The sequence below is a fragment of the Ambystoma mexicanum genome, chromosome 1q (assembly GCF_040938575.1).
Source record: "Ambystoma mexicanum isolate Mex_15411 chromosome 1q, UKY_AmexF1_1, whole genome shotgun sequence".
Lineage (NCBI taxonomy): Eukaryota > Metazoa > Chordata > Amphibia > Caudata > Ambystomatidae > Ambystoma > Ambystoma mexicanum.
In genome coordinates this window covers 637,514,501-637,535,992 of record NC_090922.1, presented here as the reverse complement: position 1 = coordinate 637,535,992, position 21,492 = coordinate 637,514,501, and the positions used below count along the sequence as shown (strand labels likewise).

Here is a 21,492-nt window from a genome sequence, read left to right as displayed (position 1 = left end):
AGCTACCCTGTGGCATTGTTTACCATCTTCTACATGTAGTTTCAGTTAGCACCTGAAATGAGAACCGCGTCATAATATTTTGTGTTGGGATTCCACTACCCAACCTATAGAGAGAAAGTGCAAACGCAGGGCTTGCTCAAGAAGGGCATCCGCCGGACTAGGGAAAGATTTAGAAGTGGCCCTGCCAGTCTAATAGAGAATTCTGGGTGCGACCAGTTGCGTGTGCAACATTTCCTCACACGCAATCTGCATCTATTTATTACATCATGTTCTTCCTGCAAGGAAGCCATCCGTTCTTTTGCATCATTTTTGCCTTCAAAGATGAACTCTCTTCCGAGCCCCGTTTTCTCCCTTGATGGAGGAATCCTTTTTTCATGCGCCATCTTCCCCCTTGGTGTAGGAGCACATGTTATCAGGTATCCCTTTTTTGTTTAGTAGAGGGATTTTTCGTTCCGGTATCAATTACTTCCTCAGTGGAATTCTTCTTATTTCTGACACCATGTTCTCCTTTCGCAGATGCATTCTTAATCCAGCCATCACATTCTCCCTTATCAGAGGCATTCTTCGTCCAGCCACCCCTTTCTCCCTTATCAGAGGCATTCTTCATCCAGGCATCACCTTCTCCCTTATCAGAGGCATTCTGCATCCAGCCATCACATTTTCCCTTATCAGAGGCATTCTTCGTCCAGCCCTCCCTTTCTCCCTTATCAGAGGCATTCTTCATCCAGCCATCACCTTCTCCCTTATCAGAGGCATTCTTCATCCAGCCATCACCTTCTCCCTTATCCGAGGCATTCTGCATCCAGCCATCACCTTCTCCCTTATCAGAGGCATTCTTCATCCAGCCATCACCTTCTCCCTTATCAGAGGCATTCTTCATCCAGCCATCACCTTCTCTCTTATCAGAGGAATTCTTCATCCAGCCATCACCTTCTCCCTTATCAGAGGCATTCTTCATCCAGCCATCACCTTCTCCCTTATCCGAGGCATTCTGCATCCAGCCATCACCTTCTCCCTTATCAGAGGCATTCTTCATCCAGCCATCACCTTCTCCCTTATCAGAGGCATTCTTCATCCAGCCATCACCTTCTCTCTTATCAGAGGCATTCTGCATCCAGCCATCACCTTCTCCCTTATCAGAGGCATTCTGCATCCAGCCATCACCTTCTCCCTTATCAGAGGCATTCTTCATCCAGCCATCACCTTCTCCCTTATCAGAGGCATTCTTCATCCAGCCATCACCTTCTCCCTTATCAGATGCATTCTGCATCCAGCCATCACCTTCTCCCTTATCAGAGACATTCTTGATCCAGTCATCACCTTCTCCCTTATCAGAGGCATTCTGCATCCAGCCATCACCTTCTCCCTTATCAGAGGCATTCTTCGTTCAGGAACGAATTCTTGTGGCTTCCCCATAAGCTTTCTCTCCTTTCCGCACCCCCAGCGATCCAGGTGCCCACTCACTGCATGTTCACAGCTACTGCAGATGTATCATTCATGAATTTGCTTTTGAATTGATTGAGCTGGAATGTACAATATTGTAATTGTTCTTGAATTGTACTAACAGTATCATAGTTCCTCCTCTATCACAAAGAAACATCGACACCATAAGTCAGGTCTTAAAATCACACAAAATCCAGGTTTGGATACCTTTTACTGGACGAGCTGAAAATGTTATGCAGAGATGGCACAATGAATTAGTTTCAAAGTCCCATAGACTTCTTCATCATATGGGGGCTCACAGAGTGAAATGCGTCCAGAGGATGTATCTGCCCTCATAGAGGACAGTAAGGGTGCAGCTACCATAGTGGCCTGCACCTATAGCCCCAGGCTGGGTCCGCTCCTGCAGCGGTGGAGGAAGGGGGGGGAGCAAAGCCAGCAGCGAGTGAATGATGGAAAGAGGGCTTCCAGCTGAAAAGCTCTAACTGTCCCTGCTGCCACGATGAAAGTCTATTTCTTGGCCGTGTAGTGATCCTAACTGAGAAGGAAAGATTCTCCCGCTGGCAGTCACGTTGATGGCCGGCAAGCTGCAGCGACTGGGGCAAATGAGACTGACGGTTTCACCCATAAGGTCAGTGGGACGCACAACTGCAGAGTGGCTATGGCTGTGTTCCATACGAGTGAACAAATGGTTCCCAGAAGCAGGTCCTAAGCCAGAAGGACTATTGCCTGCAAGTGATGAAACAGTTATCTGGAAGTAATTAAGTCCAGAAGTGAGTTGGTCCGTGGCTGTGAATTCCCACTTTGAGTGATTCTCGGCATAGCCTTACTCCAACCAGCAATGTGTTGCTCTTAGTTGCTGCCACCCCTAAGCTTGATCGGCACACATTTACTGAATGCTGCAACTTATTGGCACATGCAGACTGACAAAAGAAATTCAGTCCTCTTCTATCAGATAATGACCGTATCAGTGGATTTTAGACACCACCCTATTTTGATTTCATTATTGCTCATTCCTCCATTAACAGATGCACGCCCTACATAAAGAACTAGAGGTTGCAGCCTGGACGGGACATCGCCTTCCTATTTGTGGGTGAACCTGATACACCTTTTCACAGCATATGATGATTCAAGGTATTTCCACATATTCTCACGTAGTTTGTCTTTTTCTATCACGCTCACCTGGTCTCCACGGGGGCGTGCTTGTGTGCGTAGGGTGTTGTCTGTCCTGATGCTGCTCTGCTTGGCTGGTGATGCTAGCTTGAGTCTCCCCTTAGTCCTTGCTTCAGGAGATGTTAGCCTCTGTTTTTTAAATGGGCGAGCTCTCCGTCCTGCACACTCTGGCAGGGGTGCGGTTCACAGTCTTTCCTGGATCGAGTTACGTCACTGATCCGAAAGAAGTTGCTGAAGTAGAAGGCCCGGGAGTAAACAGGTAAGTCTCTATTCCAATAACTGCTTGGAATGACTGCCTTTAAGTCTTTCTGTTAAAGATAACTAATGTCCGTTATTGTCTTACAGGTGCGGCATTAAGCGACCTTCGGATGATGGATGACCCTCCTGACAATGATGCTCAGGATTCCTGCCGGTAAGTATAGCGCTGTGCTGGGCGCACAAATGTTCACCTCTGTAGCTTTCCTTTGCTACGTGCGACTAACCTGTTTGTCCTTTTCTGTTCAGCAGGTACGGCGCGAGTCCAGGAAGAAGAATAGAAGATCCGTGTGGCGGTGTTGAGCTGTGGCGCACTGCTGAGTGAAGAACTGTCCGATGAAGTTCCTGGAGCGGGCCGATCAGGTGAGTAGCTAACCGAGAGGGTGCTTTTCGTTCTGTTCTGCAGATGCGGCGGTCCGTGGGAAAGCAGGAGATGAGATCTGGATGTACTGCAGGTAAGGCCTTCGATGCTTAAATAACTCCTGTTATTCTCTGTTCGCAGGTGCCGATGGATGGAAGACTCTGGACGGGCGTGGCAGAAGGAAACAAGAACGGATCTGACACAGTGAGCGTTACGCTGCAGGAGTGCAGAATAACGCGAAGTGTGTTCTGATTGTTGGGTGCGGTTTAAATAGCCTTGCAAGTAGTTCCAAGAAAATAGTCTTCTTCTCTGTATCCCTTCTCTCAGGTGAAGTAGCTCCAGGCCACACCATGAACTGAATGGCTCAGCCTCTCAGAGCCAAGTTAATGGACCATGTAACTAACACCTCCATGAGCCTGGCGTCAGCGGCTCCAGGACTGAGTCCAGGTGAGCCTGGCTGGGGCCTGATAAGCCCCAAAGGGGGCCAAAGTCCAGGATGGCCCCACCAGTATCAGGGTTTTGGGTGCCTGCACCATGACAGCACTCCCCCCCAAGGCTCCCCTAATAGCTGATCCACTCATTGGTCCTGGTTTGTTTGGGTGATTACGGTGGAACCTTTTCAATAACCGTGGAGCATGTACATTCTCACTAGGTTCCCATGATCTTTCATGCGGTCCGTACCCTTTCCAGTCTATCATGTAAAAAAGTTTTGATTTGGTGATTTTTGAGTCCAGAATCTCTTTAACCTCGAACTCGGGTTCTCCGTTCACTGTGACCGGTTTCGGTGGTTTCACAACTCGTGTTCCAGGTTGCACCGGTTTCAAAAGTGAGACGTGGAACACTGGATGAATTTTCATGTGCAGGGGTAAGTCCAATTTCATAGCCACTGGATTGATTATGGCCTTGATGATATACGGACCCAAATATCTGGGATTGAAGGTACGAGGCCCTTTAACGGGTATGTGCTTTGACGCCAACCAGACTTCATCCCCAACCTGATAACTTGGAGCTTCACTTCTATGTGCGTCGGCTGATTTCTTGTACCTTTCCTTAGCCCGCCTTAGATGATCTGTTGCTTGTTTGAAGGCTTGTAAGATGGTAGAGTGCAAACTTTTCACAGCTGGCATTTCCAGAAGTTGTGGCGGGTCAAGGTTGGAAGTTTGTGGGTGTAACCTGTAGATTGTATAGAAGGGACTTTGACCTGTGCTGGAATGGAGTGCGTTGTTATAGGCATACTCGGTGATCCATAAAACATCCTTCCAGCTGCCTTCAGTTTGATGTAACATGCACCTGATATATTACTCCAAGGTCTGGTTTGCTCTCTCTGTTTGACCATCTGTTTGGGGATGGTGACTGGTGGAAAGTCTTACGTCGATTTGAGCTAACTCGCAACACTTCTTCCAGCAGCATGAGATAAACTGGCTGCCATGGTCTGAGATCAGAATGGAAGGGAATCCATGAATTCGGACAATCTGTTAAAGAAATTCTTTAGCCAGAATTGAAGCTGAGGGTAGTCCTTTTAACGGGATGAAGCGGGCCATTTTTGAAAACAAATCCACCACTACTAAAATTGTGTTGAATCCATTACTCGGAGGAAGGTTTGTTATAAAATCAAGAGATAGTGTATGCCAAGGCGTTGGTGGAATGTCCAATGGCTGAAGCAGGCCTGGTGAATTTTCTTTTGGGCCTTGTTTTGAGCGCAAACTCCACAGGATAGCACAAACTGCTTGATGTCCTTACGCCATGTTGGCCACCAAAATTGTCGTTTGACCTTGGCGTCAGTTTTTGTAATTCCAGGATGACCTTCTACTAATGAATCATGGTAATGTGAGATGACGTTTTCCTGAAGTTCTCTGCTGGGTAGATAGAGACGTCCTCGAAAATCCTTTAGGGTGTTACAATCCATGAGAGGAGAGATGCTCTCGAACGTCTTCTAATGTTAGAGACGTAGTAATCCCAAGAATCTTCTCACCAGGAATGATAGGCACTGGGTCGGGGGTTGGTGTTTTCCTCATCGACTCCTGTACGGGACAGTGTGTCTGCCTTGCCATTTCGACAGCCAGGTCGGTAGGTAATTACAAAGTCAAACTCTGCAAAAAATAATGCCCATCAGAGTTGACGAGATGATTGGGCTTTTGCCATCTTCAAGTACTGTAAATTGCGATGATCGGTAATTACTGTGATGGTGTGTCTAGCTCCGAGGAAGTAATGTCGCCAGGCTTTGAAGGCCGCCTTGATGGCTAACAGTTCCTTGTCTGTAATCGCATAGTTCAGTTCGGGAGACGTAAATGTCCGTGACCAAAAGGCTACCGTGTGCAGTTGACCAGTTTCGGGATCCCTTTGTGAAAGGACTGCGCCCATTGCCAAACTGGAAGCATCCGTTTCGACCACGTACGGTAGATCTGGATGAGGGTGTTTCAAGATCGGGGCTGAGATGAATCTTTGTTTTAGTTCCTGGAAGGCTTTCTCAGCTTCTTCGGACCATTGAAAACGCTTGTATTTGCGCAACAGAGTGGTGATGGGGTGCACTAGTTGCGAGAATCCTGGAATGAAGCGCCGATAGAAGTTTGCAAATCCGAGCATACTCTGAACTCCTTTAATCGAGGTTGGCGACGGCCAGTTGAGAATGGCATCCACCTTTCGGGAATCCATGCACACACCATGAGGGGTTAGAACAAATCCGAGGAACTCAACCTCAGTAACATGGAAAAAACATTTCTCCAACTTTGCAAATAGCTTGTGTTGTCGAAGTTTGTCCAAAACTGCTCGGGCATGTTTCACATGTTCTTGCTCTGAACGGGAGTATACCAGAATGTCGTCGATGTATACTACGACATGCACATCAATCATTTCCCGCAAAACATGGTTCATGAAATATTGGAACGCTGCTGGGGCGCTGCAAAGGCCAAAAGGCATCACCTGGTATTCAAATAGCCCGTATTTGGTATGGAAAGCGGTCTTCCATTCGTCCCCTTTCCTGATCTGCACCAGGTGGTAAGCTCCGCGGAGGTCTAACTTGGTGTAAATCTGGGCATCTTTAAATTGATCCAATAAGTCAGGAATCAGAGGCAACGGGTAACAGTTTTTAACAGTGACCTGATTCAATGCGCGGTAGTCGATGCAAGTCCTAAGGTCACCTTCCTTTTTTAGGCACGAAGAATAACGGTGAAGCTGCCGGGGACTTGGATGGGCGGATGAAACCGTTAGCCAGATACTGGTCTAAATATTTTCTCAAATGCAGGTTCTCGGGTTCTGTGAGAGCATAGATTCGACCACACGGAATCGGTGCTCCTGGTACTAGGTCGATCTGGCAGTCATACGACCTGTGAGGGGGCAGTTTGTTGGCTTGATCCTTTTGGAATACATCCTGATAGTCTTGATATACCAGAGGTAGCGAGTTGGTTGGTTTCATGATCGTTGTCGCCCCAGTGACCAAAGGTCCTTTAGTTGGATAACAAGTCTGAACACAGTCGACTGAGAAGGTCAGCCTCTTGGCACGCCAGTCTATGCAAGTATTGTGTGATTCCAGCCATGGCATACCCAGAATTATCTGAAATTTTGGGGCCTTGATTATATCAAACACTATGGTTTCCCGATGACCGTCTTGGCACAAAAGAGTCATCTCAGCCCTAGAGTGTGTTACCGGACCCGAGGCTATTTCAGTTCCGTCGACTGTGGTGACTAAGTCTGTTGCCTTTTCGCAAAGGGAAAGATTCATCCTTGAAGCCAATTCTTGATCCATATAATTTCCAATGGCTCCACTGTCGATGTATGCTCTGACTACATGCATTCGAGATGGTTGCTGGTGGTTTATAAGGACCATAGGCAAAACTAGGTGCAAGGTCTGGGAGTCCTTCTTTTCGCTCGGCAAGCAGACCTCTACGCCTGCCGGGTGGAGAAGTTTTCCCGGCTCAGACTGTTTCAACCTTACCAGCGACTCCTACTGCCTTTTTGGGTGGCTTCACTGGGCATTCTCTGAGAAAATGGCCGGCTGAACCACAATATAAACACAACTGTTGTTGTCTTGTCCTATCCCTTTCGGCCTTGGTTAACGGCCCCCGTGCTCCCCCGATTTGCATGGGTTCTGACACATCGGTGGTCCTGGAGGCATTTTCCTTGGGGCGCACGAATACTCTAGAATCAATTCTAGCACGATCTGCCTTATGGTTCTGCAGTCTGTGATATAGCTGGACTACCAAGTCTATGTACTCAGCACAGTCCCTGGGTGGGTTCACCACTTGAGCTAAAACGTCCTTTAACTCCCCTCTAAGACCACGGTAGAAAAGCGTTGTTCTCTTGTCATCCGGCCAATCAGTTTCCACAACCAGTCTGTTGAAGGTTGCGATGTATGTTAACAAATCCTGGTTGCCCTGACGCAAAGACAAGAGCTCATTATCTAATGCCTGACCTTGACAACACCGGGCAAACAGCTTCTCCATGTCCAATTGGAATCTTTGGAAGTCACACAAAATTGGATCATCCCGACTGACCAGCGGTACAGACCAGTCAGCAGCACTGCCGCTAAGATATGAAAGTACAAAAGCCACTTTGGACTGGTCGTTTGGAAAGGCTCTTGGCCTGCATAGAAAATGTAGATGGCACTGGTTCATAAACACTGCATACCTTTTCGGATCCCCAGCGAATCGTTCTGGGGGTGCCAATGGTACAGCTCCTGGGAGGACCACCTGAACCGGATTGCTTGATGCGGGGGGTACCGCTGAACTCACCCCGGGTAGCGGCGTCTGCCCCGCCTGTGACTGGAGCAGCTGTCTGGCGACATCGTTGGTGTGCTCCTTGGCTACAATCAGTTCTCTTCGTAAGGCATTGGTTTCCTGTCTAGCCGAATGGACGTCGGCCCTGAGTTCCCCCAAAAGCTGAGCTAGCTGATCAGTTTCCAAGGTTTCCATGACGCTCAGGTAGAGAAGTTTGTGTAGGCTTCACGTTCTGTCACGCTCACCTGGTCTCTACGGGGGCGTGCTCGTGTGCGTAGGGTGTTTTCTGTCCTGATGCTGCTCTGCTTGGCTGGTGATGCTAGCTTGCGTCTCCCCTTAGTCCTTGCTTCAGGAGATGTTAGCCTCTGTTTTTAAATGGGCGAGCTCTCCATCCTGCACACTCTGGCAGGGGCGCAGTTCACAGTCTTTCTTGGATCGAGTTACGTCACTGATCCGAAGGAAGTTGCTGAAGTAGAAGGCCCGGGAGTAAGCAGTTAAGTCTCTATTCCAATAACTGCTTGGAATGACTGCCTTTAAGTCTTTCTGTTCAAGATAACTAATGTCCGTTATTGTCTTACAGGTGCGGCGTTAAGCGACCTTCGGATGATGGATGACCCTCCTGACAATGATGCTCAGGATTCCTGCCGGTAAGTATAGCGCTGTGCTGGGCGCGCAAATGTTTGCCTCTGTAGCTTTCCTTTGCTATGTGGGACTAACCTGTTTGTCCTTTTCTGTTCAGCAGGTACGGCGCGAGTCCAGGAAGAAGAATAGAAGATCCGTGTGGCGGTGTCGAGCTGCGGAGCTGCTGAGTGAAGAACTGTCCAATGAAGTTCCTGGAGCGGGCCGATCAGGTGAGTAGCTACCCGAGAGGGTGCTTTTTGTTCTGGTCTGCAGATGCGGAGGTTTGTGGGAAAGCAGGAGATGAGATCTGGATATACTGCAGGTAAGGCCTTCGATGCTTAAATAACTCCTGTTATTCTCTGTTCGCAGGTGGCGATGGATGGAAGACTCTGGACGGGCGTGGCAGAAGGAAGCAAGAACTGATCTGACACGGTGAGCATTACGCTGCAGGAGTGCAGAATAACGCGAAGCATGTACAGATTGTTGGGTGCGGTTTAAATAGCCTTGCAAGTAGTTCCAAGAAAATAGTCTTCTTCTCCATATCCCTTCTCTCAGGTAAAGTAGTTCCAGGCCACACCCTGAACTGAATGGCTAGGCCTCTCAGAGTCAAGTTAATGGACCATGTAACTAACACCTCCATGAGCCTGGCGCCAGGACTGAGTCCGGGTGAGCCTGGCTGGGGCCTGATAAGCCCCCAAGGGGGCCAAAGTCTGGGATGGCCCCACCAGTTTCAGGGTTTTGGGTGCCTGCACCATGACATTTTCTGAATCTCTTCTGAGTGGCTCTTGAGTCATTCGTTCTTACAATATTTATTCTTTATCATAAGCATGTTCTAAGAACTGACACTCAGCGACAGCTAGATCCAGATGTGAAGATTTAAGTTCCTATTCATTAATGGAAAGCTGACCACCTATATTTGTTGGAACATGGATGTTCTCCTAGGGACCATCTGATTGGGTTTAATAATATCAATATATCTAAGGTCATGAACTAGATTGTTTCTATTACCTATTCTACTGTTCATTGAATTCTAATACTTTTGGACCTAGACTCAAGTGCTTCATGTCTTAACTTTACACCTGCCACTGATGAAATAATGGGCTAACTGCATCAACTTACCCGACTCTTTCTTTCCTTTTTTTCTTTTAACTAACAGTCTAATTAGGCCCTTTCTGAAGAAGAGGGAATCCTCGAGACGCGTCGGCCGACTTATATTGGACACTATTGCTTGTACATTGCGTTTCTCCTCACATTTATTATGCTTGTAACATTAAATCATTGTTCTCAAAAACATTGTGTTTCAGAACCCATTGTGGTATCAAATGGTGAATATTTCTTTACTTGTTTGACTTTTGAAGATCTATATGTTTAACCGCCCTTGAGGCATATGTAGAAAGTGTGCAGGGAATGGGAGGATCCCTGGGTTCTCTTCTCTTTCTACATGCAGACTGGCGCCCCGAGGAAAAAGCTTTGCTCTGGTCTGCCTGAATTTGATTACAGACAGAGGCGTTGCTAGGGAGGGCTGAGGGAGCTTTATCCCCGGATCTTTTGGTTACAGCCCCGGATAGAACCTCAGGTGCTACAACCAAATGTCTAGCTAGCCCTGAGTCGCGAAAGTCCCGACATTAGCATAGCCCCAGATCTTTTCAAGACCTAGCAACACCCCTGATTACAGATTTGCACTAGCTGATGCTTAAGAGCACTCATTTCATAAGCATGTAGGAGTGTCTACTGTGCTTTGCCGGCTTTACATATCTTAGCTGAATTACCAGCACACAACCGTGGCTATATTGGGCATGCCAGTTTGTAATAAATTACGCATGATCTGTGAGTTTTGTTAACCACATCTATTTTCTTTTAGGAATGAAGGATAGGCCGCCTTTAGATTCTGTTGTAAACACCCTCAAGGTTTTCCCCTGACGGAAATCCCACAGTATATGAGGGAATTTAAACATGTAGGGATGTTTTGTTTGTATCTAAAACAGAATACTTACACGTGGAACATCAAATGTGTCTACCCTTAAGTGGTTTTGCAAATCTTCTGTTTTATTCATTATGTTGTATTGTGCATTATTTATTTTTTTAGATTTCATTACTGTGTTTTCACTGGGGGATACATACCTTTGTTTATATAGGGCTTTTTTGGGGTTCTTCATATCTACTTTATTTCTACATTTTTTTAAAAAAGCATGTTGTACTGCAAGGTGTTTTCTCTTAGAATTGCTCTACCTTTGATGCAAAATGTACTGCACTATAGAAGGTGGCCTGGGCGGTGAGGGTATTGTTTGTTTGTACAGTGCCCACTTTGAGCCAGGCATTTGCTGGGATCGTCTGGAAATTGACTCTCTAATAAAGCAGCATGTTTTATTCCATAGAGGTTTGGCTTCAGTTACTTAACTGGTTTTCCCCCCAGATGTGGCCTTGGCAGGGGCTAAGCTCGCTAAGCAAAAGGTAAGAAATCTTGGATTTGGGGTGTTCTTCCACTAGACCGAAGGGTTGCCTCGTGCCTCACCGGCACTCCTGTGGAAAGTTGATCATTTTAGTGAATTGGAGTTTGGTTGTTCCTGTACCAGCTGGCACTTGTTTTAACGTTTCTTTGAGTCCTGGATTAGATGTACCTTTGCTTTATTGCCGGAAGAAGAAACCATGGTCCAATGGAAGATGCCCCAACCTACATCATCCACAGCTCACCCAAGAGGGCCTTTTTCTGAAGGCTGTTGCATGGACGAAGCTGGCATCAGGCTGGGGTGCCATGTTGTCTGCCTGTCCATTTGGTGCTAGGGCCTTTGCCGCCTGGGAGACCAAACATGATAAACATATTGGCCTGTTGGCCACCTGCACACCCATATCCGTGCAGCATAAATTGCTTCTTTCTCAGCGTAGAGAGCATCTTGTATCTGCATAGACTGAGTAGCGGAGCTTTTAGACCCAGCTTCCGGATATGAGTGCGACGAGAGTGCATGTCAGCCCATGAGTCACGCAAGCCGGATGGGATGCCTGCTGCACTGCACACTCTGCTGCAGGGCTTGCCAGCAAGCAGGGAGGAGAATGGAGTTAGAACCGCATCGAACTGTAGGTATTCTGAGACTTTCAGGGTTCCTGAATCAGCGCGGCCACCCCGGCTATAGCCCAAGAGGGCAGCATCTGGGTGGGTTATGTGAGGTAGGCGGAAGCAGAGGGAGGGTTTGCTCACTATGAGGCATGGGAGGTATGTGGCCCCTAATTTCTGTTCGTAAAATTAAGATTTATTAACAAAAAAACTGGACAGCTGCACTTTCTGGGTAATACAAATATATTATCCGTAGCAGGTATAGTATACACCGGAAAGAAAGGGCCTGATTCACAGAAGCCTTTTTCAATGGCGCAATCCCATAGAAAAATGCTCTGTGAATCAGGCCCAACGTCCTTTTCTTGCTACTGAATCATGGTGATAAAACGGATCAGTGAGTCAATGCTCTACCAACAGGGTGATTGTTCAATTATGCATTACTACCTCGGTTTAGATCAGAGCTCTTCCCACAAGCTGCGGTGTGCCGTTCGGATCCAACCTGGCCCCCCTCTCATTTAACCTCGCCTCTGATGCATCTTATTAGACAATACGGGCTGGTCTTTGATAGCTACGCTGACGATAGGCAGCCCATGTTAAGAATTCTAGAACCCAAAGCCAGTCCATTACAGCTGAACCATGGCTTCCTTGCCATTAACTCCTGGATGAGTCAGAGTTTTCTTCAATTTAACATGATCAAATCTGAGATCCTGGTGGTCAGTTCGTACCCACACTTTTGGCAATCATCCTTCTGGGTCACAGAGTAAGGACAACGCCTGCTGCCTGCATCCCAAGTAAGGAGCTTAGGGGTCACCTTTGATGAGGACCTTTCTTTGAAGCTGCTCATAACCTCAATAGTCAAAACAGTTGTTTGGTGCTTGCGGCTCCCCAAATTAATGTTCCTTTTCCTACATCAGACTTAGAGGACCTTGGCTGCAGTGACATTCGTGCTCTGACGAATTGACTGTGCAAATAGTTTCCATGTAGGCCTCGCAGCCATTCTAACCTTTAGGCTGCAAGGCTTGCAAAACGCCGCACCTCGGGCACACCCATGTTCCACTCTCTTCTCTGGCTCGCAGTACATCCATCGGTTGAATGTAAGATTCTTTGTATTGTCCCCCAACCTTTTTACAGCTGTGGACCCAGTTTCATCCTGAATACAATTCAGCACTGCTGCCCTTCTAGGGTACTCGGGTCATCATGAGTGCTACTGTTGGGGACCCCTCTCTGCAGAAAGACTTGAACAGGCAGCGGTTCCATTAATTTGCTGGCACCTTGCTTGTGGAATGCAACTCCCCTGACCTTGTGTGAGAGTTCCAGCCTTCAGGAGCTCAAGAAAATACTTAAGACACACTCTTCAATACCATATTTTGGAAAGAAATAATCACTTTTGGTCTCAGTGTGTGGCCGTTTCCACCCTTTCGCCATGTCAGTGCCATGCGGCACTCGTGGTGACTATGCACTCCACAAGTCGTCCCACCTAACATGCAGTCTGGGACTGGAGCCCTTGTCCTTGTTGCATCGGAAATATGAATGGGCCCTGGCAGATGAAGGCCAGGTAGGAGAGCACTTGAATTAGCCCAAGTTCAAAACTAACTGAGTTGCACAGATTTAAAGGAAAGCAGGAGGGTTGCGGAGGAAGGGGCGTGTGTGCCACTCTTAATCAGAACATGTGTGTTACCAGTTAGGGCAGAGAGTGTTACTATACAAGGTATTCCTTTATGTATGCATTGATTTAATGCATCATACATGTGATAAATATAATTGGCAAATGTAGTTGAGAACACGATCAGCTATGAAAGAAAGTGCATTGTGAAAACATACATATTGCACGTCTCCAGAGTTCACAGAGTTCCCAATGTATGCGATAATCGCATATCCAAGATGATCTACCAAAAAAGGAGTCTACCTGTTTCAAACCATATGCATACTTGTGTGAGGGGCTTCATCAGGTCAATCGGCAGCATTAGATACACTTTTTGGATAGATGATGACCACTGTAACACGTTTGATGTGTGTCTGTCAACTGCATTCAGTGTTAAAAGAGATGCCTTTTGTTGGTTTAGCTTGAGTAGCCTGTGCTGTGCACGGGGAAAAGTGTCCTTATTTCTTTTCGCGGGTGCTTTCCATTGGCGATTCCAATGGTATTCTTTTGCAGCATGTATCCGTAGGGTGTAGAAAACGTCCACTGCCTATAGTTCAGGGACGGTGTGACTGTGTAGCTTCTGTCCCTTTTTGTCAGTCATTTTTGGAAGCTGCTTGCAGGGATTCCATGGAGAAGTCAGCAGCCTTTGGAATCCATGTCCCATCGAATGGACCACATATGAAGGAAGCAGCTGGTAGAAATAACTGATGCAGATACATTTTACACGTAACATGAGTCCCTGAACTAGAGACAGTGCACTTTGGCTACATTCTATAGATCCATACTGCAACAAATTCGCCAGCCATCATTCATGTCCGTGGGGCAAAGACACTAAACAAAAAAAAGCCCTGATTCATGATTGAGAGCATTGGTATTTAAACTGCGTCTAACTATGACTCCCATGATCCCACACCATTGACTATGCTGTCCAGGGTAGATGGGAGATGTAGTCCAAAATATTCCAAAATATATGGAAAGCCAAAGGTTGCAGACCCTTGATTTAAATGCCCAGTACCACCCCAACCCACCGTCCCCATTTCCCTGGAGATTTTAATTGTCAACCTCTATTTCGAGGTTGGAGTCATTCATAAACACTTCATATGTAACCTTCCCCTGCCAGGACCAATTCAATAATAGTCAGTTTATCAAACTCAGGCAAGAGAGAGGGAGCGGGGAGGACGGTGAGAGAGACAGAGAGAGACAGAGAGAGAGAGAGAGAGAGGAAGAGAGAGAGAGAGAGAGAGAGAGAGAGAGAGAGAGAGCCTGCTGTCAGAATCCAAGGCTGCAGGTTACACACACCTCTACTGAACTCTACAGCCGACACACAAGCTCGTTAGCTACCTCATCAGATTACCCTTAACTCTGCCAGGCTTCAAAGTATGTTGGCCGGCTAGTAAAAGCCTAAGTTGTATACATAGTAAAGCCTTACGTTTTTCAGGATCTGGCGGACGGCGGGGGAGTCCGGCGAGTAGAGGACTTTTCCCATCAGAAGGGGCTTCATGGCACTCCAGGCTATTTTGGTTGCAGGGTTGGATTCCAGGCCCTGGATCAGTGCATTACAAAAGGGTGCTGCGTGAGGAGAAAGGATGGGACAAAGGTGTGTGAGGACCATTACGCTTTATTGTTCGACCACTAAGCACAGCCTGGGAATGTACACATTACTCTAGGCCCCAGGACAAGTCGAGCAGTTCAGCGTCGACGCAAAACCAACCTGGTGCTGAAAAGAAGCAGGGACGTGCTGGGCGCTGACACATTGGCTTAACATTGCAAACAAATGGCACTCTCTCTTATTTGTGGCCGGCTGGAAATAAGGGCCGAGAAGTAGCCACTTTCCCCATGAGTGACCTGAACATGCGCACCCTGAAAGGGAAGACATGCAGGCATGATCATGTTTCAATGCTGAGGAATCTCGACCTGGCCATTGTGGGCCACTTTTTGTTGACACAAAGTACTTCCTTTGTTCCTCACATTTTAGCTGTCACAAGTTGGCTTGCCTCTGAAAGGTCCTTTAATTTCTACTGGCAGTATGGGCAACCAACGTGTGTATAGCACACCACATCGAAAAAGCCTGTACGCTGTGCCTGCTATGGAAAGTCTGTCTGGGGTCCCTTCGGGCGCTGCGGATGCTCGATGCAGAAAGGTGTCCGCATGCGATGGGGCAGTGGGGTACAGAGAATAATGACGATACATGCTACCGCTGGTAGGTTAAGGCGCTTGCTGTAGACCTGTCCATGGTGTTGGCTCCACTTGTACAAGTTCCTGATTTTGTTTATAAATGACAGGCACATAGGGAAGGATATCGGCAGCAATTTCTTATTGAATATTAAAGTGCATACATTACCTTGTTCTCCTAATAAATGAGGAAGGGAGAGATTTCCTAATGGATTAACAATCTAAAAACAATGAATCAATACAAATTACATAGACCAACATTTTGGAATGTATAGCAGTCATTATGCATTTTAAATAAGTATGCCGAATACTGTCGAATTCTGTCTACTAGGTTGTGACACCTTTTCCCCCCTTTTAAGACCTCAATGAATGAAATGTCTTCCTCCCTCGTTGATTAGGAGAACAAGGTGATTTATGCACTTTGATATTCATCTTTCGTCTTTCTCTTTCCTCACGCTTTGCACTTTCTTTGCATAATGCACTTTAAATTGATTGTATATTTGGGAAATGATATATGTTGATTACGATTTTTGTATTCACTTATGCAGAAGCCAGCTTAACGCGGTTAAATGAAATGAAGCCATAGACAGAATAAATAAATCAATTTCTGGCAGTATTACACCTTCATTCTGATTACACTTTTGTTTATCCCATATGGGGTTGACATTAAAAGACTTAAGGCTCGATTCACAAAGTGTTTTTCAATGGGCAGTGTCCATTGAAAAGGGCTTTGCAAACCAGGCTTTCTATTTTAAACTTCCTGAGGAAGCTCATTCTAGAGTGCCGGGTGCACTCACAAATTCCAGGGTGGACTCCGCCAATGACCTGTGTACTGTAATCTCAGACAATCAGGGGTGCACTCACAATTTCCAGGGTGGACTTCACAAATGCCGTGGGTACTGTAATATCAGTCAATCAGGGGTGCACTCAATAATTCCAGGGTGGACTCCGCCAATGTCCTGTGTACTGTAATCTCAGAAAATCAGGGGTGCACTCACAAATTCCAGGGTGGACTTCACAAATGCCCTGTGTACTGTAATCTCAGCCAATCAGGGGTGCACTCACAAATTCCAGGGTGGATTCCGCCAATGTCCTGTGTACTGTAATCTCAGAAAATCAGGGGTGCACTCACAAATTCCAGGGTGGACTTCACAAATGCCCTGGGTACTGTAATCTCAGTCAATCAGGGGTGCACTCACAAATTCCAGGGTGGACTCCGCCAATGTCCTGTGTACTGTAATCTCAGTCAATCAGGGGTGCACTCACACATTCCAGGTTGGACTCCGCCAATGTCCTGTGTACTGTAATCTCAGTCAATCAGGGGTGCACTCACAAATTCCAGGGTGGACTCCGCCAATGCCCTGTGTACTGTAATCTCAGTCAATCAGGGGTGCACTCACAAATTCCAGGGTGGACTCCGCCAATGTCCTGTGTACTGTAATCTCAGTCAATCAGGGGTGCACTCACAAATTCCGGGGTGGACTTCACAAATGCCCTGTGTACTGTAATCTCAGCCAATCAGGGGTGCACTCACAAATTCCAGGGTGGACTCCGCCAATGTCATGTGTACTGTAATCTCAGAAAATCAGGGGTGCACTCACAAATTCCAGGGTGGACTTCACAAATGCCCTGGGTACTGTAATCTCAGTCAATCAGGGGTGCACTCACAAATTCCAGGGTGGACTCCGCCAATGCCCTGTGTACTGTAATCTCAGTCAATCAGGGGTGCACTCACAAATTCCAGGGTGGACTCCGCCAATGTCCTGTGTACTGTAATCTCAGTCAATCAGGGGTGCACTCACAAATTCCGGGGTGGACTTCACAAATGCCCTGTGTACTGTAATCTCAGTCAATCAGGGGTGCACTCACATAGTCCAGGGTGGACTCCTCCGATGCCCTGTGCAGTGCAATCTCAGCCAATCAGGGGCAGACTCACAAATTCCAGGGTAGAGACTGCCAATGCCCTGCACACTGGAATCCCAGTTAATCTGGTGCAATGGCATCAGACCATTGAAAATGTAAGGAAGGATCCCTATTGCTTGTGGACTGTCAAGAGAGGTGTTGATCGATCCATCTAAAAGGTCACTTCACTGTTTCCTTGTACTCCAGCATATCACCTTAAAAATACTCTCACATTTAAATGTCTTCATCGTTTAGTTCCAGCCTATCTCCCCAGGAACATTCAATGTGCACCCTGCCCCACGAACATTGACCAGCGAATAAACTAATTCTGATAAATCTACCCTCTAAGTCCAAGACCAGAGGGGATCAGCGATCTGCAGTTTAGGATCCATGCCTCTGGAACGACTTGGCTGCAGAAGTCCTAGAATTAACGTCATCATGGCCTTCCATAGGGCATTACAAACTCATGCTTTCTCCTATTGTTAGCTCGATCTTTCTCTTTTCACTTCTGGATCAATGGTGTCGGCGAGTCATTGTGCCAAGATGCCCCTGACTACGCAGTACTCATACCTGTACACACCCCACTCACTTTAGACAGAGTGACCACAACGAGGGCCAATGCCCATAGGCACTTTCATTAAAATATTTCACACTGGTATATTGTTAACGAACCATGCTTATGAATTCCCACAGTGCTGGTTATATTTCATAGCCGCTGCGTGCAATAGTTTTCGAGCAGTGGTCACTGAATATACTCTTCATTATATTTGTATGGATTCTTGTCTTCTCTCTATTCCTATTTTATCACTTTCCTTTTCTCCCTCTCGTTGGTTCATTTTTTTTGCCTCTTTCCTTCTGGATTTTTTCCATTTTCGTTATACGGCCCAAATCACCCTTCCTGAGCTTGTTACCATCAGATCTGAACAATGGTGAGATTTTCATATGCAGTTTCTTCGTTCACGTAAGTGCAACAAAATAATATTTTTCTTTTACACATTTATTGCAAAATGAAGCACCCACGTTCACAGGTAGAACACATAGAATATTAGTTGTAGACAACTATTTGGATTTAGAACTTAATTTGTTGCACAAAATATGGGTGGGTGAAGGTATTCAGCCAGGGGCCAGATTACACAAACTTTGCACCAGTGAAAGTACAAAGTTACGCGGCACCCTAGTGCCAAAAACATTGGGCCATATTAGAAAACCTTTTCACCATGACAAGTCCAATTTTGCATGGCATTAGCACTAGGGCAAAGTTTGCCCTTGGGCAGAAGAATATTCATTCAGTGCATTTTTGCACCAGCAGTATTATCACCTGGGGCAAACTGCCCTGGTGCAAAAATGCATTGAATGTGTATGTTTTGTGCACTAAGGCTATGGGCCTCATTACGAGAAGTGCGCTAAAAACGGTGTCATTACCGGCATGGAGGAACTAGCGGGTCTGTGCTCGTTTGACACCGCTAACAGCGGCTGATTACGAGTGCGCGAGCACACCCAAACCCCCATGCCAGTAATGGCCATAACGCCATGCCGCTAAACGCCCTCCAACCCCCCGATAGCGCCATCACGGGACCGGCCGATACCGCCTCCGCCTAGGAGGCACCACCTAATACCGACCCGGTAATAACATCATGCTAATACCGGGCTCGTAATACCGGATGTAACGACATCGCATCGGAACGGGAAATGCACCGGTCGCCATCTTTAAAAACACAATCCATTGCAATCCTCCCAAACCACCAGTGTTGCACAGGAGATACCAGGGCCTTTCAAATCAACATGTCTAAGGCAACCAGAAAATCCAACCCCCGCCTGCGCAAGAAGCGTTTCTCTGATTAGGAACTTAACACGGACACCCTTGCCACCCATGCTGAGGAGATAAACACCGACAACCTCAAAAGGGAGGCACAGCAGAGGAAGAAGGAGATATGGGAGGAGGTAGCCTGCAAAGTATCTGCAGTCGCACCACACCACGGACAGTCAAAGACTGCAAGAAAAAGTGGGATGACCTCCGCATTAGGGTACGCAACATCCTGGCCAGCAATCGGAGGGAGGCCATGGCCACAGGCGGGGGTGCCCACTTCCCAACAAATTCTAATGCGCTGGGAGGAGACATGTAGTACTTTCATCCAGATGGAGTCTATCGAGGGCTTCGGGGAGATGGAGACGGGTGCCACAACATCTGGAGATGGAGGTGAGTGACCCTGCAGACCCCAGTAGGGCAAACCATGATGTAGCACAAGTGATCTGGAATAGAGCCTAGGCAAGGAAATGCATGTCCCAACACACACACATCAACATGTCCATGTACAGATGGAGGCCCAAACCCTGCCACACTGGAATGCATGCTGAGTGCCAATCCCATTACCAACAGACAGCCAACTCACAAGGACCATTCCCATGTCATACATCACACAAACCCCAATACAACAGCATGCCACCTGCCATGCAGCATTCCTGAATTGAGACTTCATGGCAAATTCCAAAATGCCTCCCTTCAACCTACCCTGTGTGACACACCTGTAAAATATGAATGCATGATAAATGAAAATCTGCACAGCACCATATAATGCATCTTGCATGTAACACCATTACTGATGCCCTGCATCTCTTCTACCCCCCCAGGCACTGATGGAGAAGATGGCAGTGAAGATCCAGCCACAAGGGCATCCATGTCCCGGACCAAAACAACTGCCACTGGCAAAACCACCTACGGGGCAGCCTCGCAGCCCACACTACAAGCCAGGGGGACTGCACAGGCCATGCCGACACATGAGGGCCGCAAAGCTACAGATGAGACCGGAACCACAGAGCTGGCAACACCAGCGGAAGGGGAGGCCAGTGGCACCCATTCTGCAGCAACAAGTTCCGTAGGCGAGGCAGCAGCCACAGCCCCACTGAGCGACCTCGACATTGGAGGGGAGGAGTATGTGGATGAGGAGGGCCTAATCCATGTGGCAAGTCCACACACCCCAAGCCCCCTGTCCACCCCCCAACCCCACACTCAGGCCACACCCTCCAGCACCATTGCGGATCCTGCATTCCACAGTTCCGACCTCAGCACCACCCCCGAGGCCTGCCCTGCAATTGGACGCCCGGCTGCAGCACCCACAACCTCTGCTGCTTCCACTGACTTTGGGGCACGCCTATAAAGGGTGGAGGCAAGGCAGGACTCCATGCTGGAACTTGTTCGGCAATATGTCACTGAGGGAGAGGACACAAGGCGAGAGATTGCGCAGGCCATTGCAGGGAACACTGCTGCCATAAATACCTCTGCGTTCCTGATGCGCAACAGTCTGGGGGCCGTCCCGCAGGTCCTGACCGCAATACTGCAACATATGCAGCAGCAACAACCGGCGCCACCCGTGCCAATCACTACGACATCCACCACATCCACCACACCCGCATTCTCTGCACCCTCCAGCCCTGGGCGACAGACAAGGCGTAGTGCGAGGCAGTCGGAAATGCTTCCCCCGGACACTAAGAAAGCATGAAAATAGTGTGGGACAATAATGGGAGTAGGGGAGGTGGTGTCAGTGGTGTGTAGGGGAATAAGGGGGTGTTCATTGGGGGTATGGGCTGTTCATGGGGGGTATGGGGAGTTCATTGGGGTATGAGGAGTTTTGGTGTGTTGAGGGGGGAGAGGGGAGAGGGGAGGGCATGTGAGTGGTGGAGGGGTGAGGCACTTTTCTATAGTTTACATTAATACACCTGTTGTGTAAAAAATAATTAATGCCTGGACATTGTTCATTTCGTGTGTATTCATTTTATTCATGACAGTGCACAGTGCCCAACTCCCCACATTCCCTGTGTGCATGTCCACATGGACCCAGTGTTCAGTGTATTACTGACACATATCCATCAACGTCCCTGTGGGTCCGAGGTATTTGTCAATCAGTGATTGGCGTACAGCACGGCCATCTTGTGCATCACATACTGGCAGGGGTGCTGCTTCTCCTCCATCTTCATCCTCATAATCCTCACCCGGTGCATGCATGTCAATGTCAGGTGGCAGTGGTACATTTCTCTGGACGCACATGTTGTGCAGCATGACACAGTCCATGGTGATCTTTGCCACCTTCTCTGGCCTATAAAGGAGTGCTCCACCAGACCTGCTTAGGCAGCGGAATCGTGCCTTTAACAGGCCAAAGGTCTGCTCAAT

At 47.6% G+C, this 21,492-nt stretch overlaps 1 protein-coding gene across 2 annotated transcripts in view; it reads right to left on the bottom strand.

The window, feature by feature from the left end:
* ABCA4 (ATP binding cassette subfamily A member 4) overlaps window positions 1-21,492 on the bottom strand; it is a 1,737,150-nt gene that overhangs the window by 950,902 nt on the left and 764,756 nt on the right. For both annotated transcript variants that reach the window (XM_069641223.1, XM_069641222.1), the window contains exon 10: window positions 14,683-14,822. In XM_069641223.1, coding sequence (XP_069497324.1) covers window positions 14,683-14,822 — 140 coding nt within the window. The remainder of the gene's footprint in view (window positions 1-14,682; window positions 14,823-21,492) is intronic.